The following is a 19,667-nucleotide window of genomic DNA, read 5'->3' on the forward strand; positions in this document are numbered from 1 at the left end:
CCACGGGGGAAAACACAGAGCGAATTTACAAAACAATCACACAACTTTAGAACACTTTACTGCTCAAAACTCTGTCTTTTACACGCATGCAAATACATTAAACATAATTCATTTATTTAACAACTATTTATTTTATAATTATTATAATTATTTTATTTCATTCTTATTTATTATTTTTCTTTTTATACAGCATTGTTTTTTTCATCAAGTGTGTTTTAGTATATTAAGCATAATTTTTTTAATTATACATAAATTTTGATTCATATGTGTGTATAATATATATATATATATATATATATATATATACACATATACATACACACGTGTGTGTGTGTGTGTGTGTGTATATTCAATTTTTTTCCTTTCTTTTTATACAGCAAGGAAGCATTGATGTGCATTAAATTGGCTGCTGAAAAAATAGCTTTGCCATCACAGGAATAAAATACATAAAAAAATAAGAATAACATTTCATTATATTACTGTATTTTTGTCAAATAAATGCACTGGTGAGAGTTAGGGACTTTCAAAAAATAAATCTTATCGACTGCAAACTTTTGAAAGGTAGTACAAAATTTGACATTTTAATATATAATTCACATTACACTATAAAATTCACATGATATTCATAGACATGTGGTTAGTTATATATAAAAAAATATAACTATACAAATGTCTTGGCACATTCCTATGAATATCAAGCGAATTTTATGGGTGTGACTGTGGCATTACCTGATTTGCATAATTACTATAATTAACTGGGTGCTAAGACAACACTATCAGCAGGTGCGGTTCATTCCTAACGAGAGACGTGTTGGAGAGATGGCAGTTTTGGGGATAAAAATATGTTTAAAAATTGCAGGATCACATTTCAGACTAATTTAGGACACTTTTATGAAACACAGATCAAAAACATATCAAAGATGACAGCTCAAACATCAACTGATTTTAAAATTAACTCAGAGTTGGCAAAGTTAATCCAGACGGGAAACGAGAGATCTTGTGATGTGTGAAGATGGCACCATCTTTACAAAGCAATGTACATGAATTCTCAAAAACCGCATCGACATTCACACCATAAATCTGAAATCCACACATTAACACTGTATTTATACGACTGGTTGATTTTGTCGTTTCACACAGTTGTCAATATCTCACTTGTAATAATGGGACTCTTCTCTAACACATACAGCCACTTTATTAACATAAGTGTTAATTCACCTGCATAAACACATCAGCATCACATGAAATCTAATCTAGGATTGTCCATTAACTGAGCGCAAATGTCTTCATTCAGCATCACCTGCATCCTGTGATGAATGTGACTGAAGCTGTTAATCGCATTCTGGAAGAAATGGAAACACTATTTCAGGCACGTTAGACTGATTCCCAGCAGTTCACAGTACAGGCCTGTTCATAAAGAGCATATATTTATACCATAACAAGATATTATACCAAAACAGATTCACCCACCCAGAAACACATCCAGAGCGTGAATATTCAAAAGTGCCACATTTTTCAATCATTTTCACAGTATGGTTTGTACATGCCATTTAACATCCAAACACCCAGAAAAATTTTTTAAAAAAAATCAGTTACATCATACAATATTACAATATATAGCATATAAACAATAATAAACTATATTTTAAAATATTATTTAATTTAAAATTGAATAAAAAATGTAATGGAATTTCATGTAATTATTTCATAATAATTATATATATATATATATTTTTTTTTTTTTTTTGGCCTGTGAACTGAATTACTGTGTCACATTTTTCTCTGTGTAAAAAGAAAAAAAATAGGGTATAACATGAACAACTGAAGTTAACTGAAATTAATTTAAATCAAACTAGTATTTAATCAAATGCAATTTATTTTATTAATTTAATAAAATTAAACATTTAAAACATAATATTTAAAGTTAAATTAAATTAAATTACATTTTGAATTAAAATACATTTTGAATTAAAATACATTTTAAATTAAATTAAATTAAATTAAATTAAATTAAATTAAATTAAATTAAATACATTCCTTTTGGTGTTAAAGGGAGTCGATTTAAGGCATTTTAGGCAAATACAAATACAAGGGTATGACATGAACAATTATTTTCAAATTGTCAAAATATTAGTTAATTGAAATTAATTTTAAATCAAACTAATACTTAATTAAATTTCAATTCAAACTGAATTGAATCTAAAATTGAATGCAACTTTATTTGATGAAAAATAAATATAACATTTAATACTACTCAGAGTATGACATGAACAATTAATCTAAATTTTAAAATATTAGTTCATTGAAATCATTAATAATACAGAAAATCAAATGAAATGATCTGATTTTCACCAGTGAATCGAGTCGCTGTGTCACACTGTGGAGGTGTGAGCAGTAGGGCACATCTAACAAGCGCTGATCCGCCTCCATAAGTGACGCCCACTGAGTGTGTTACAGAGAGGGGGACTGCACATTGTTTTCCTGCGGTCTCCTGCACCTGTTGACTTCACTTTCAGGTGAAGGGTCTTCCATCAGCGCTCTGGCACGCAGGTGGCTGCTGAGAGACTATGTCTGAATTCCAATATGAAAGCCTGACCCACGACCTCTGCGTCAATCAGACCCCAACACACAATCCCAGCAGTGTTCCTCCAGAGCAGAACAACACATCAGGAATCCGAACACTTTATCCTGCCACATGTCTACAATACCGGCACAGATAGACGGGAAAACAACTCGGAACTTTAGAGAAGATCTTATTTCTTTGAGCACCAGAAGGTCTCATCACATTCGCTCCTCTGAAGAGCTGCGGCTTTCTGAGAGTGCTGCTCACACCTGCACGAGAGTGATGCGGCTGCTGATTTTTAGTGCATTGCTATGTCCTCAACAAGACAAGGTTGTACTATACCAATATACATAAAAAACAGAGAATTAAAATATACTCCATTTGTTGTTATTAACAAAATGAAGTCCATTAAACAATAAAGATTTCCTGGGGTTGATGAAAAAACTGCAGGGGGTTTGTGAGTTTAATGAATGTCAAATACATGTCAAATTAAAAACTTTTAAAATAACAACACGTACTAAAAAAGATGAAATATTTTGTTTACCTGCTTGTTATATTATCATTAACCAACGTCAGAGAATCATGAACTTGCAAATGTGTTATTAACTTATTAGTTTAAAATCTCAGGGGCACTTCAAGTTAGTTTATTAGATGAGGAAAAAAGAAAAAAAAAAAGTTTGTGCATTCCTGCTTTACATGCAAATAAGAAATAATGTGAATTTGTGCATTTAAATGTGTTTGAAAGACACAAGCCTTCCAAAGATGAAGACTAATCATGTAAGCAATAAAAATGTAATTGTATTTTAAAATGTAATCCTTAATTTTTTAAATCTGATTACATAATCCAGATTACCTGTAATCAGTTACTACCCAGCACTGTTCCTGCCTCAACATAAAAAAATGACAATAACGCTGTGAATCAAGAAAACGGTTGGCTCAGTTCAGGGACTCTCAGAAAACTCTCCAAGTCTGCGACAGGAAACTCAGGTCTGACTTCCTGCTGGCTGCGAAAGCGCGCTAAACCTTAATCTTCACAGTCACGCTGGACGTGGTTTGGCAGAGGAGTTGAGAAGAGAGGCATGAATAAAACAAAACACAACAAGAAAGACACACACACACACACACACACACACACACACACACACACACACACACACAGATTCATAATTCATGGCTTTCATTTCAGCAGCCGCCACACTTCTGATAGAGCGAGAACAGAGTGAATACTGGCAGGTGCACACGGAAACGCTACATGCCCTACACATGCACAAATATTGCACTGGCGAAAAAAAATAAAAAATATTTGCAAACATTCTTGGCCATTTCTGACTGCTGTTTCTAAGCAACAGCAGCATGTGTTAAAGGGAGAGAGAGTTAATGTAAGCGATGCTCCCTCTACACGACTGCACATTTCTGATGCTGCTCCAGCGCAAAACCAAAAACTGCACAGAAGGCTGACTCAAAGCTCAGCGTGGAAGTAAACTTGCTAAATGAATGAACAGCATTTCAATCAGTTCATTAGAAGTCAACATGAAACCTCCTCGGCAACCCATTTGATTTCCAGAAAACAGTGCTGGTAAAAAGTTGCCCTAACCAAACAAGTTAACATTAAGCAACAGTACTTCCAATTTTATCAGTAACTATCATGTTAACAGATCACACAGACTGGTTTCTGCTCTGATCATTAAAGGGTCTGACCTATAGAAACATTGCATTATAGTGAACACTAGTTAGCAAAGAGTACTGAGCACCTCTACTTACTTATTCTGCATCATGTTCATTATGACCCAGTCGGCAGGATACACGTTCTTCCCAATGAGATCCTTAAACATGATAAACGTCTCCATGAGGAAATCCTAAAGGAGAGTCACAATGTTTAGGATGAACCGGACATGACAACAACATGCAGAATCATGTAACCAACATTTAAAGTAATTATACAATTTTAATTGATTTTATGATTATAAATATGTATGTATGTCTCTGCCTACATAACTTTGTATACATTTGACCCACATGTCAGCAAGACGTTTTTAGTACTTTTAAATACAATCAAATTTAATAAGCTCACTTTTTCATTAATTTCATTAATATTTTGATAAGTGCAGATCAGAATAAGTACATTTCATTTCACGTTCATTTTTACCCTAATATGTTATGCTGAATGACGAAGGAACATTAATTCGCCCATATCTTGACATTGTATTTTTATAAAAGTTATTTGAAACATTAAAGTAGACACTTTACTTGCATGAAACATTTGCTTCTGTTTATATAAAAACACTTTTGTTAATTTAATTTGATGTGGACACAAAATGGGACGTCTCATCTTTGACCCATACATGTCTTTTTGTCCAGCTATAATACTGGTTCCCAGACTGATGGCACATTAATATCTGTCAAAAATGTTAACATGGGGGAGTAAAGTGTCTTGGCATTGAGCGGGAAACTTACCACCACGTCTGTGCGCATTTTCCCAAAGGTGCTGATGAGGTGGGTGTAGTGATAGTCGTCCATCTGCCGCAGAGTGCCGGTCATACACGCCACGAAACTGCCCTGCAGAGAGAGACAGACAGCTGATCAGTGACAGCAGAACACCTCGAGCACCTTTCAATCAAACACTGACAGATACAAAGAGCTGCTGTTAAAGGGCCACAAACCCTTCAAAGCCTTGATCCACACAAAGCCACTCTACGAGGAATTCCACCCGAGAGACAGAACAAAATGAAGACGTGCAGCAATTCCAAACAGTATTTCTCATTAACAGCATTTCTGACAAAGTAATGTGGTGAACAGTGAGCGTTTGATATCAACAGTTAAAGCAGTGAGAGACTCACTGAAAGGATCTAATGATACCTTCACTTCCCCACATATGGGAATTGAGACCAGTTTAACATGCAATTAACCAAAAACCAATTGCTAAAGAAATGAAATGGAGGAGAAAAACTCATTTAAGATTCAAAACACAACAGAAAGGCAGTGAAACACCTCGAATAAACCGTGGGAATCAAATCTGTGCAGCCTATTAGAAAATTTCACATTACCTGCTGAAGAATGTCATTTATGTAACATTAGAGAGAAAGCTAATAACTCATGCATAACTTATAGTATTATGCCTCTTTTACTATAAAACCTGAAAATAAACAATAAGCAAAGGCATAGTTTCTTTAAATAATTTATTCATTATTGCTGAGAACATTTTTGGACTTCTAGGTAAAATAGATTCACATATTTTGTAATTTCAAGGCAATTTTTTTTTAACATGTTTTAATGAATTTATGCTCATATATATTAAAAAATACAGTAAAAAGTAATACTGTAAAATATTATTACAAATTTAAATATCTATTTTCTATTTGAATGTGTGTATGTGTATGTATGTGTGTGTGTATATATATATATATATATATATATATATATATAAAAAACATTACAATTCATAAGTTAAGCACATTAATCAGAAATTTCTTAATACCACATTGCGACAAAAACAAATACAATTATAAAGATATATATAAAATATAATATAAAAACAAATTATAAAGAGCATTTGTAAAGTGCAATTTAAAGTATGCAGCATTTTTTGTAATGATTTTTATTGCTATTACAGCAAAACACCTTAAATGTCTATCTCAAGTATTACCCATTTTCTCTCTCTATCTCGTCCTTCAAAAATAGCCTTTTCCAAAAACAGTTCAATAAAAAGGGTCAGAAAGAGGGTGGAAAATTGAAAATTAAGTTTTTGATGGAAGAAACCTTGACTAACAATTGAGTGGACATGAGGAAGAAAAAAATAATAATTAAATACGACAGCGCGTAGGAGTCCTATTAGTTTAAAAGCCACTTCATTCATCTTCGTTAATTTGCAACCAGCCGCACGCGAGGCCTTTGCTCTTTGAAAGTGTGACCGGGGCTATTCCACGTTTGCTTGATTTTCATTTGCAAGTCTTTCCTGCAGCGGTAATTAGGTCTGGCCTACATAACTCAACAGAAACACAACACAGCGCATGTTCCAGACAAACGCCTCTCTTTCTCTCTCTCCGTCTCACCTTATGAAGAAAACACTGGAGAGGCTGAGACTGAAGAGGTAAAACTGGGGTCTTCTGTGAAATATTCATGCTTGTCAACACATTTGTCAGCTGAAGACACAGTTTTAGAGTTTATTTTCCTGGCTGGGTAAAGACACAGCTAACACAGTTAGCCTGGAGTGAGAGATTAGCGCCTCGCAGTTCTGCTAATGCGGTTCAATAGCTAATATTTATGTTTACTGAACATCTTATCTGAGCCTTTGTTTGAACAGGACTCATAATGACGGACAACACCAGCATCACATACACACAACACAATATCAACGCTGTGAGGTCAAGATAACAAATATCTTTTACTCACCTAACTATTAACTTCACAATCAAAAACTATGATGAAGAAAGACTTATTAAAGTTATTATTGAGTGAACTATTCTTTGAATTTTTATTCCTTAAAACACGAAGTGCATTTCAGACTCATATTGCAGAGATGATATGTTTTACAGCAAAGGAGTGCTGACAGCTTATACTGATACCTAAAAGCAGAGACGATAAAATGACGTGAAGGACAAGTGACGGGTCAGTTCTTATTATATTAATATTTAAAGAGTAATTGAGGATTACACGAGTGATTTGGGTGATGGACAGATGAAACTCATGAATGGAAGTGCTGGCAGAAAACGCCTCAGTAATTCAGAGCCAGAAATGATTCTTCTACACACAGCCGAATCTGAATGAAAGTGCCAGTAAACGAAATGAGTGACGTGCACATATCATGTCCTGCTGTGAGATCTGAAGGGAGGAATAATAACTCACTCACTCACTCAGCACGTGTAAGCGTGCCATTACTCCTGATGAAGGATCCTGTTTTTTACTAGAAGATAACAGACTCTTGCTGTGTATTGCTCGTGCAGGAATTACACATGATTGAGCTGCTCTGCAGTGGAGTCCTTCAATCACCTGATCACATGGAGACCCGATCTGCACTTCAGAAATGTGTCAGGATGAGCTGAAGAAGACCTCTACACTACATACAGTACAATCCCTCCAATCTCACTCAGACCGAAAGGGGGAAAAAGTAGCAAAATTAACAATGAATAGATTGAGAGAAAAGAAAAAGAATCAAATATGGATGGATAGATAGACAAAAGATGGATGGAAGAATAAAGGAAAATGGAGGAATAAAAAATGAGAAATGCATGGAAACAAAAAATAAAGAAAAATGGTTGGAACCAAAAAAAAAAATGGAGAATGAAAGCAAAATGGATGGATGGTAAGAAAAACAAACGGATGGGTGGATGAAAAGAAAAACAATAAACAGATGGATGGATGGATGGATGGACGGACGGACGGATGGATGGATGGATGGATGCATGGATGGACGGATGGATGGACGGATGGATGGACAGATGGACGGATGGCTGGATTGATGAGGAAGGAAGGTAAGAAAAGTAATAAATGGATGATTGGAAAAAATCAATAAATGGATGGACAGATGGATGGATGGATGGGAGAAAGGTAAGAAAAATAAATGGATGATGGAAAGAAAGAAAAACAATAAAAGGATGGATGGATGATGGAAAGGAAAATAATAAAAGGATGGAAGGAAGGAAGGAAGGAAGGAAGGAAGGAAAAGGAAAAAAAACAAATGGAAAGATGGCTGGATGTAAGGAAATCACAAACAGATGAATGGATGGATGCATGGAAAGAAGGAAGGAAAGAAAAACAGATCAATCGAAGAAAAGAAAATAATAAATGGAAGGATTGGAAGAAAAAGATGGATGGAAGAAGGAAGGAAGGAAAACAATAGATGATGGATGGATAGACGAAACTGAAAGGATGTAGACGTGCAGCTCTCATGGATTAACAGTGATATGATGGAAAAGCTTTTCATTTAGACCATGTGCTGGTTTAGGTTCAGATGACAGGCCTCTCTCTCTCCGAGCGGACGGGAATCCTGCTCATTCACTCTCATCTCAGCAGACAGAGACAAAGGCTGCATCCTCTAAGGTTCATCTCATCTGTGTTGTGCTCCTCAACCCGTTGTCATGGAAACTGTTTTCTTAAGGAGGTCGATCAAATACAAGTCAGAGAGAAAGAATGAGATCATGCTCAAAAGTTTCCCTGACTTCAGCTCCAGAGATTCCTCAAGGTCAGTCTGTTCCATCCAGCAGCAGCTTCAGTCTGCGCAACACCAGCAAATAACCCAGCGCACACAACATGAAGATTCAATGAGTGGCCAACACCTTGGATAGTCAATCAAAAACCAAATAAAGCACCTGCGATCAAGACAGAAAATATGGCTGCATGCATATTTGCAAAAATTACTTCACTAGTGATTAAGGCTGCATTTATTTGATCAAATATACAGAAAAAACATAAAAAATGATATATATATATATATATATATATATATATATATATATATATATATATATATATATATATAATACATATTATTACAACTTAAAATAAATGTTTTCTATTTGAATATATTTTAAAATGTAATTTATTTCTGATGCGCAGCTGAATTTTCAGCATCATTACTCCAGTCTTCAGTGTCACATGATCTTCAGAAATCATTCTAATACACTGATTTGCTGCTCAAGCAACATTTCTGATTATTATCAATTCAAAAAAACATCATTCATAATAAATTTATTGAAACTTATACACATTTTATGTTTTCAGGATTCTTTGATGAACAGAAACTTTCAAAGGACAGCATTTATCTGAAATAGAAAACATTACAAATGTCTTTACTGTCACTTCTGGTTAATTTACTGCGTCCTTGCTACATTTAAATGGAGAAAATGACTTGAAAAAGTTTGCTTAAAGTTAGTTTCAACCTTTAATCCAAACACAGTAATCACGAAACTGTCACTCACTTACTTGAAAGCAATTAAAATATTTTATTGCATGATTGTAACCACAAACATTTGCAGAAACACCTGCAAAAACACAAATAAATGACCTCCATAAGCGCACACCTGCAGAGCAAAAACTGGCACTGAAAGCATCACTTGTGATGTGCTTTGCTGTCAATCAAACACCTGCAGAGCAAATGCCTGTCAATTAATGTTGCAGCCTATATGGTCAGAAGTTGAATATTCAAGAAATCCCAAACTGGCCTTTGAATGGAATGCAGCATCAGCCCAAAAAGCATATACTGTATACTGCATGTAGACTTCAAATGCAATGTAAATGCATCTGGGGTATTTTAGAATATTGTTTTCAAGATGCAATAGCAGGGAAAAAAGAAAGACTGGATATATAAAAAAAAAAAAAAAAAATGAGAGAAAAGAACGTGTGCCTGGCTGAACATCTTTCACATCTAATGGTTTTGTATTCTTGCTTCAGGTCGAGTCAGTTTTATTACAGCGCTGCAGCGTGTTCATTTACAGCTAAATCACACTAATTAAATAATGGCTCTGTCAGTTACAAATGGAGCCGCTAAGACAGAATCCCTGTCTGCATAACGGAAGACAAGAGACACCAGCAGGAGCCTGGAAACATCTGGAGCAGCAGCAGGGTGACAGAAGCGACTGACTTGCATTTTATGAATCATCAAGGCCTACAGGTTCAGCTAAAATCTTCCCAACAATCAAAATTTACTAAAGACTACAAGGCCTACAGGTTCAGCTAAAATCTTCTTTACTGTTCTACTGTTCTAGGGGGCAGCTGTGGCCTAATGGTTAGAGAGTTGGACTTGTAACCAGAAGGTCGCAGGTTCGAGTCTCGGTGCTGGCAGGAGTTGTAGGTGGGAGGGGAGTGAATGAACAGCGCTCTCTTCCACCCTCAATACCCATAGCTGAAGTGCCCTTGAGCAAGGCACTGAACCCCCAGTTGCTCCCCGGGCGCTGGATATAGCTGCCCACTGCTCCGGGGGTGTGTTCACGGTGTGTTCACTTCTCACTGCTGTGTGTGTGCACTTGGATGGGTTAAACGCAGAGCACCAATTCAGAGTATGGGTTACCATACTTGACAAATGTCACGACTTTCACTTTCACTTACTGAAAATAAAAGTGTCACCTACATCTTAGACGACCTGAGGGTATGAGCTATCCCTTTAAGGGGCTGCAAAAACAGCCTTGGAAATCATAATGGTATTGATGTCATAACTGAACATTAACATATGACTGACACATTTATGCATTTGCACTGTTGGAGATTAATGCTTTGCTACTAAAAATCTAATTCTCATTGAATAAATATAATAGATTGAAAAAGGATGGAAAAATGCTCATGAACAATAAAAATGATGCCTGTTTTGGTGCAAGAAGCCATTACCATTACTATAATTGGACTTCAGGGGAAAAAATAAAATGCTAATGCAGAATACGAGTTACTGAATTTGTAATGGACGTTTGATGTTTATACAGCAGCATCTTCTGTCTGTATCAACCAAAAAAAAATTGGCTAAATAAATTTCTACAGAAACTTCAGACTAAGTCATTTGTGAGGACTCTGACTGCATGTGACTGTGAGTCTTGTGAGAGTTCATCAAGTCCAGCCAGAACTGCTCCAGAGTCCTTTAGACATTTGCATGAGTGTGAGTCGGTTTTCAGCTTAATGAAATTTATTACAACACACACGCAAAGCAGTTCAACACACTATCAGCTATAATGGAGTGTAATCTGTGTACTTACTGGCAGAATTTCAACTTGATTACTGCTACAGCTCAGAGAAAGTTTGTGCATTTATTAGCAAACATGGATGTCTTTGTCCTTAAGTACTTTTGTTCAAAATAGAATAAAATATAATCTAATACATTAAAATAAAATAATTTAGAAATAATAAACAATTAAACTAAAATAATATTTAATAAGTGCTTTATTAGTACTCTACAGACACAAGGCTGAATGGACAGAATGAGGAAAGATGCCTGGCATGAGAACAGATCTCAGCAGCTCGTGTTTTCAGGTCTTAATTAATCCAGCAGGGATATGGTTTGTGAACAACGGGAGAGCTGAGAGAGATTCTTATGTATCCCGTCTGATTCTGCAGTCTTCAAGTGGACGTGCTGACGGTCATTATTACATCACAGAAACAAAATACACTCTCATACAGTGTTAGCTTACTATTGACAGATCTATAAACCTAATTTCATTAGCACATGCTTTTATCTAAAGTGACTTACAGAACACTTACTATGAGCACAATAACTCACAGGCGCTAAATGTCTTACTCAAGTGCACAACAGTGATGAATCATATATCCAATGTTATTTCAGTATGTCTGAAATACTATTATAGTTTTTAGTATTTCTAATATGTATTTTTATTTATTTGTTTTCCAATTTTATTAAAGTCTTTCAATTTAATTTGTTATATTTTTTAGTAATTTTGCCATCGTTTCTTCTGGGGTTTTTTGTGTCTATATAACATTTTCATTCAATTTCATTTCAGTTTTTTTTTTTTTTTTTTTTTTTTTTTCTCAAGTTAAACTTAATAAAAATGAGAAATGTTGCCTTGGCAATTACATGAAAAAACTTGAGTTAACATATTTCAAGTAGCTTTTTTTATGTTAACTATAATAACACTGAAGAGGCTGAATAAACCATCTTTCCAAGCCTAGCTTTCCAAGGTTCTTTCCTCTGCTTTAACAAATCATTTGAACCGATCTGTAAACCAGTTCAACCAACTAATGGGAAAGACCAGACAATTCATCACAAATCACTGGCTTCCAATCTAGTTTTAATTTACACAAGAACAATATCTAGCTAATTACATTTACATTTAGTCATTTAGCAGACGCTTTTATCCAAAGCGACTTACAAATGAGGACAATGGAAGCAATCAGAACAATAAAAAAAGAGCAATGATATACAAGTGCTATAACAGGTCTCAGTTAGCTTAACCGCAGTACACGCAACAAGAGTTTTTTAAATAATATAATAAATGAAAAGAAAACATATAGAATAGAAAAAGAACAGAGCAAGCTAGTGTTAGAGGTCTTTTTGCTTTTGTTAATTGTATAACAAATGAAAGAAAACAGATAGAATACAAAAGGATTAGAAAGCTAGTGTTAGTTGTTTGTTTATTTTTGTTTTTAAGAAAATAAGCTGCAAGTTTTTTTTGTTTTTTAATTAAATATTTTAGAGCTTTCATGACCTTCAAGACAGGTCTGTTAAACACTTGAAGTTCCTTAAAATTTCTAGGTTCTCCATGAAAGTGAAAACCCTGAGCTTCAACCACTACATACCACACACAGATGAAAATCTGCAGACTCGTGTCCATTTTCATTGCTGATTTTGAGGAAAAAAACAGCGGAATGAATTTAAACATGGTCAGAAGTATTAAGTGGAGAGTATTACACACTGAAAGCACAATCGAATTAGCCAAACGATTTAACAAACCAACAAACAAGGAGGCGACGCAGGTACAGAAACATGAGGAGAAGGCGGAGGATGTGAATGACGGGTGTCTGAATTCTGCAGGCGCAGAAAAGTGAGGCTCTCAGCATCAGCACAGATAACACAGGGCCGCTGCGGCAGTGCTGACAGGTGCGAGTGTTGAGTATGAAACTGAGTGTTTCTGGAGTGTGTCTCAGGAGATGGAAGTTCAAAGCCGTTTGTTCGGGGAACTGAATTTAGACGCTGAGGTTCACACGTTTGATTTCAGTCATGATGGTTGGACAAAACCTGTGGAATAAAGACTGATGGATCCTGCGGGTTACACAAAGTGTGAAAATAAAAGTCACTCTCTATATGCATGTGAAAATACAGGAAAAACCGGAAGAAAGACTTCAATGATGAACTTAATGTCTGGAGGTCTGAAATGCAAAAGATGGGGTCTTAATGGGGTCCAACGCTGTTTGACCCAAACGTGCTTCAAAATGTTTTCTCTTGTGTTCAAGGAGTGGTTGTCATGCAGGTTTGGAAAGACGTGAGGGTGAGTAGATGTTCTCAAGGAGATCTTGCTTAAATATCTCAAAAAAAAAAAAAAGACTCTAGTTTTGAATCTATTTCATAAACTTTCTCAAATACCAGTTCGTCCTCTGAAGCAACTTTGTTTCCCAGTAGACTGATAAAACATTTTCTTTTGTGGTGATGGGTTATTTTTATCTGAAATAACTGAAATAATGTGGTGATGTGATGTGAAACTATAATGTGAGCTTGGAACTACTTCAGTCATTCAGTGGCAGAAATATAATCATCTTAGAATGTCTGACAGCCAATCAGTATCAAGCATTCACCATCTCCATGCCATAATGTCATGCCACAATATATATTTATATTTAATTTAGTATTTTAACAAACAAATACTATAATAAAAGTGTAATTATATATGCATTTAATTCATTTATTATTATTATTAAATTTTTAAAATATTTAAATAATGATGGGAAAATCATATATAAATATGTCTACAGAAAAAAAAAAATCATTAAAGAGAGATCTGACAGCTACTATGTACATCAGTAGGTCATCACATGACCTAAAGCTGGATTTTCCTGGCAATTCCCCTTCTCTTTCTCTCTCTCTCTCTCGCTCTGGTTTGCTGTCTTCCACCCCGCCTCCTCTCTCTCTCTCTCTCTCTCTCTGTGTGTGTGGCTCTCAGGTCTCTCAGTTCTTGGAGCGGCTGGTTCAGGATGGATGTCTCATGCGCACACATGCCATCGCTGAGCTCCGGACCCCGCTGCATCCCATCAGCAGTGTGTGCGTGAGTGTGTGGGTGTGTGTGCGTGCATGCGTGCGTGTGTGTGAGTGCGAGAGTTGCGGGGGAGCGCCGGTCGGGTAAAGACGTGTGTGAGTTTGTGTGTGTGTGTGTTCTGGGGCAGATCTCATTGGAATCTCTCACCCTGGATGTGTAAGGATCACAGGAGGACCGACTGACCGTTCGTGTGCTTCACCGAGAAACTTCCAGCATGGCAGACCCTCTCTCTGGACTCACATCAGTTCTCGTGCCCTGACGGACTCCAGCTGCACTGAGAGGGAAGACATGTGCTGGTCATCTCTCCCTCCCCTTCCTCATCCTCATCATCATCACCACTGATCCGTGTCTGGAGGTGAGTCTTCCTCTTCATTTGAGCTCAAGTTTGGACTCGTAATCACCTCTAACCTTCTGGAAATGTACCTTTAGTCACTTCAGCTGGTGAATTCTCAATCTTAATGATGAGAAAACATACAAATACACAAGAAACTTGAACACCAAAGTTGACTTGAGACAAAACGGCGAGTGCTGCATTGAAGAACCTCATCAGAACAAACACACCGAGATCATCTGATCCTGTGGCGTTTCAACCGGCCATCGCAATGCTTTGTTTAGCATTATAATAATCTTTTTTCAACCCACGCAGAGATAGAGAGAGAGATAGAGAGAGAGAGAGAGAGAGAGAGAGAGAGAGAGAGAGCTTATGTGCTTGGGTTGGGTTGACAGTGAATTTAGAAACTGTGCTTTCAGGCTGAAGGTTAAATCAGGACTAGTTTGGTGAAAAATGAACATTTGGGAATCATTTTTTCAGCCTCATGTCGATTCAAACCTGTTCAACTTCCTTTTTTCTGTGTAACACAAAAGGAGATGTTTAGCTGAATGTTCACTCTGCTCTTTTCCATTCAATGAAAATGAACAGGAACAGAAGTCGTTAAGCTCGTTGTGCTTTGTGTTATACTATAAAGGTCTTCTGAAGTCAAATGACCATTTTTTGTGACCCACATTTAAACTGTTATTCACTAAAATTAATTCCCTTTACTGTACTGTGTTTTTTAACCTTTTTTTCAAGGAAAACAAAATAGCAAAAACAGGAAAATTATGAAATATTTTTACAATTTAAAATAACTATTTTCTATTTTAATATATTTTAAAATGTAATTTATTAAAAGTGATGTAAAGAATTTTCTGCATCATTACTCCAGTCTTCAGTGTCACATGATCTTCAGAAATACAATAAACATAACATATAATCAATGCTGAAAATAAAAAACATTTAAAAACAATTCTGAAAACCGTTTTTTTTTTTTTTTTTTTTTTACCAAACAAATGCAGCATTGGTGAGCATATAAGAAAGCACTACAAAATCTGAATTAGAGTAGTTATGAAATATCTTTCATGTACCATATCAAGACGTCAGAGATGCCAAAATGCATGCTTTATAACACAAATCAGTTTTTAGAGCTACAGCGGTCACTGCACTTTCATTGTAGAAAGAGAGTTGCGTAAAAATTCTGCATTATGTTTCAGAAAATGTTAGTCATACAGGTTTCCAACAAGGTGAGTAAACGATGACAGGATTTTGTTTGTTAGTGAACTATTTCTTTAAAAGTGTCATAGGCTCAACTGACCTGATGAAAGACCTGTAACAAGAGCGTAATAGAGATAAATACTGCCTGTTAGCGCTAGAGACCAATCCAACACTCAGAGGACAAACCCACCGGCCACACGTGAAGAAAACGCTCACTAACACACATTCTGCTCAGACTAACACTGTACGAGTGTGTGTGAGGGAGAGACTGAGCATGAGAAGAAAAAGTGAGAGACTTTATCTGGGTTCTACGTGAAGGATCACGACTGTCTTTCAATTGGTTGATTTGTGAACACGTCATCTCCATCTGAAATACTCCCACACTCAGTTGACCTCCTCAACCAGATACCAGCAGATACAGAGAGAGATGCATACTGCATGCTGACCGGCAGTTTGATGGTCAGTCTGCTACAGTATAACTAGGTGCACACAGAAATATCTGGGTCAAAATAAGTAAATAAATATATATTTTTTATTTATTATAAAAAAAAAATATTTATAAATTACATTTGTAGGAAATAAATGCATCATTAAATATTTATTTACAGATATTTATTATTTAATAAATAAATGTTACTTCTGTGAACCCAGTTATTTCTGTGAGATTGACCACCATTTATGACATTTTCATGACAATATATTTGCCCCAATTCTCCTGACCTTAACATACCATTAAAAAAATATCCAAAAACAACAGGGCTAAATAAGCTTTTCAACATCCAACCAACATTTATGATATGCTGCAGGACGAAACATACTGCACATTCAATAGTTGATCATTCAGAAGTCAAGAACAAGTCATAGTTTAAGGCAAACACTAAAGCATGTAACAGCAGTAAAAGCAGTTCTGCATCAATATGTGCTGAGAGACCAAGTTTAAGGTCACAGAACTCGGCAAAGAAAGCAAACCTGACAAACACTTGAGACGCATTAGGAATCGGATCGTGACTCTGAGTCTTGCTCTTCACCTGTCTCACACACAGAAACATCAGCCCCGGCCGCGAGGAAGCCAGATGTTGTCTTTCATGTGGTAATGGCTTTATTACGAGTCAAATGCAGAGAGGAAGAGAGATCCCAACATGCCTGGAATACTGAAAAGTTTCACAGACTCACATGAGCATTTGATATGAAAATCTCTGCCTTTTCAAGACTTTTGATATGAAGTCTGGTCCACACTGCAGCTCTTCTGGCCAAGAATCGCCCACTTAAGATGAAGCCATCTGACCGATGTAAAAGTGACCAGCTAAGGGGAATCTCAGATCCTGAACATACTGTACAGGCGTCTAGTTTACATGCTGTTAGGTGCCTCAAACTAACTTCTGATTTTAATACTGTACATCTGAACTTTAATCCAAACACCTCGTCCTCAAAACACTCAATAATCAGCCTGGAAACATAAGTCTGAAAAATGCATAAAGCCGGTCAATAAGATTGGAGACGGCCAGTTCATGAATCAATCAATCAACGAATCTCCTTCTTTCTTTACCCGTCAATCTTTCTTTCTCCCTTTCATCATCAGTCCATCTTTTTCCCTTCCTTCCATCCATCCATCCATCCACCCATCTTTTTCCCTTTCCATCCATCCGTCTTTCTTACTTTCATCCAACCAACCATTTTTCTTTCTCTTTCTTTATTTGGCATTCATTTGTCTTTCTTTCTCTCCTTCCATCCATATTTCTTTCTTTCTTTCTTTATCCATTTTTCTTTCCATCCATCCATATATTTGTCTTTCTTTCCTGACATCCATCAATCATTTTTCTTTCTTTCCGGACATACATCCATCCATTTTTCTTTGCTGCCATCCATCCATCTTTATTTATTTCTTGCCGTTCATCTATCCATCTTTCTTTCTTGCCATCCATCCATCCATCCATAAATCCATCTTTCTTTCTTTCCCTCCATTCAACCATTTTTCTTTCAGTCCATCCATCCATCCTTCTATCTTTTCCTCCCTCCTTCCATTTTTCATTCCCTCCGTCATCCATCCTTCTTTCTTTCATGACATCCATCCATCCAATTATCTTTCTTTCCCTCCATTCATCCATCTATCCATTTATCCATCCATCTTTCTCTTTACTGCCATCCATCTATCAATCATTTATTTATTGCCATCAATCCATTCATAATAGCATTTAACAATATTTATTGTAACTGCTTATTACTCTTGAAATGTACTATTAGTTTCTGAGTGTAAACTGTTTCAAAGTAAACCCTACACCACATTTTTTTTTTTCTCAGTGCAAAATGGAGAGCATGAACACCTCAAAGATAATGTATTTACCAAGGGCATCTTGTGCACATCCAACAACAATCTCACACATCAACAAACACACAAGTGTTTTGAATGCAGTGTGCGTGTGTGTGTGTTCTGTTTAGCTGGTTTCCAGCAGCAACCAATTTACAGACGCCACATCTGCACCACTGCACACCTTCATAAACCACACTGCACATTAAGCATCAGCGCTAATGTTTGCTGGCTGAATTAGTCTTGTTTCGATGTATAGCTGGAGGACAGCCACACAATGCTTCTCTCCACTCGTTCTCCCTCCATTCTCAAGTCTCTGCTTTTTCTGGGAAATAAGAGTGGTGTGGGTAATGGAAGCTGCACCCCGCTGTCTGAAACGCCACAGAGAGCCTCTCCATGACATTAACTGAGAGACAGAGACATAGATAATACACTGCAGAAGAGTTAAAAATCATTCAGTACTAACCTGACCCCTCTCCTGAGCAAGTCTCGGTTAAACATCCACAAGAACCTTATTCAGAAATGTTTAAGAGCTTTGGCTATGCATGTGTGTGTTTGTGTAAAGCTCTGGGGTGAGATGTTTTACCACTCAGCATCGAGTCATATACAGTTCCCCGTACAACAGCCACTTCCTCAAAATACTGCAGGTCTATCAGAGCTGAATACTAAATAGAGTAAAAGCTGTCAGCTAAGCCAGAGAAGAAATCTGCTCAGGGTCAGCGGGGCAGATCAGGCTCTGACTCCACTGAACACGTGGATTCAGTTCCAGTGAACTGACACTTTCATCTGAAACGCTCATTATTCATTTTATTAGATCATATGGTTCTTATAAAAGTTAGTAACTGTAAATGTCTTTACACTTTGCTTCATAAATTAGCACATTTGGATGTACAGTGATCTAATATTACAGAAATGTGTGTTTTTCTACATCACACTGTTGAATTTTTACTCCTGTTGTGAGTGATCTATCCATCCATCCATCCATCCATCCATCCATCCATCCATCCATCCAATTGATTCAAGATGAATCTTTTGAACTAAAGTTAACTTACCTTAAAGAAATGCATCAAAAAGACTCAAACTCCATTTTACCATAAGTCTAATTCACAAACTAATTGCTCTTATAAACCATTTACTTTTAGTGAATCAAAAATACAGTAAGCTTGGCATAGACCGATTCACAAACAAATGACTCCTATGAACTGATTTTTTAAAATAACATATCAAAAATAATTACAAACTTAGTTACCATATTGAATCAGTCTAATGAATCCTTTACAGCATGAAACAAATCTCTCTGTCTGTCTGTCTATCTATCTATCTATCTATCTATCTATCTGACTCTGAGACCATTCTTTTATGCTATTTTTCTTTTACGCCATTCTTGTTCTTTTCTAGTAAATAAAAATAAATATACAGGGCAACCAGAGTTGATTCTTTTTAGTGAATCAAAAACATAATTCAAATCACAAATGACTCTTGTGAACTGATTCTTTTAAGTAACATATCAAAAAGGCTCACAAAATCAATTACCATCCTGAAACAATCAGTCAACGCAAATCATTTTTTAGTTCATAAATCTTCATGTTT

At 36.1% G+C, this 19,667-nt stretch overlaps 2 protein-coding genes across 2 annotated transcripts in view; one reads left to right on the forward strand and one right to left on the reverse strand.

Moving 5' to 3' along the window:
- LOC109092652 (dedicator of cytokinesis protein 1-like) overlaps positions 1–19,667 on the reverse strand; it is a 195,070-nt gene that overhangs the window by 73,707 nt on the left and 101,696 nt on the right. Inside the window, exons 28-29 of the mRNA XM_042768077.1 lie at positions 5,018–5,119; positions 4,325–4,419 (exon numbers count right to left, since the gene is read on the reverse strand). Of these exons, the coding sequence (XP_042624011.1) occupies positions 4,325–4,419; positions 5,018–5,119 (197 nt within the window). The remainder of the gene's footprint in view (positions 1–4,324; positions 4,420–5,017; positions 5,120–19,667) is intronic.
- LOC109100109 (inhibitory synaptic factor 2A-like) overlaps positions 14,147–19,667 on the forward strand; it is a 38,665-nt gene continuing 33,144 nt past the window's right edge. Inside the window, exon 1 of the mRNA XM_042768104.1 lies at positions 14,147–14,599. The gene's annotated coding sequence lies outside the window, so the exon portion shown is untranslated. The remainder of the gene's footprint in view (positions 14,600–19,667) is intronic.

The sequence above is a fragment of the Cyprinus carpio genome, chromosome A12 (assembly GCF_018340385.1).
Source record: "Cyprinus carpio isolate SPL01 chromosome A12, ASM1834038v1, whole genome shotgun sequence".
In the NCBI taxonomy this organism is placed as follows: Eukaryota; Metazoa; Chordata; class Actinopteri; order Cypriniformes; family Cyprinidae; genus Cyprinus; species Cyprinus carpio.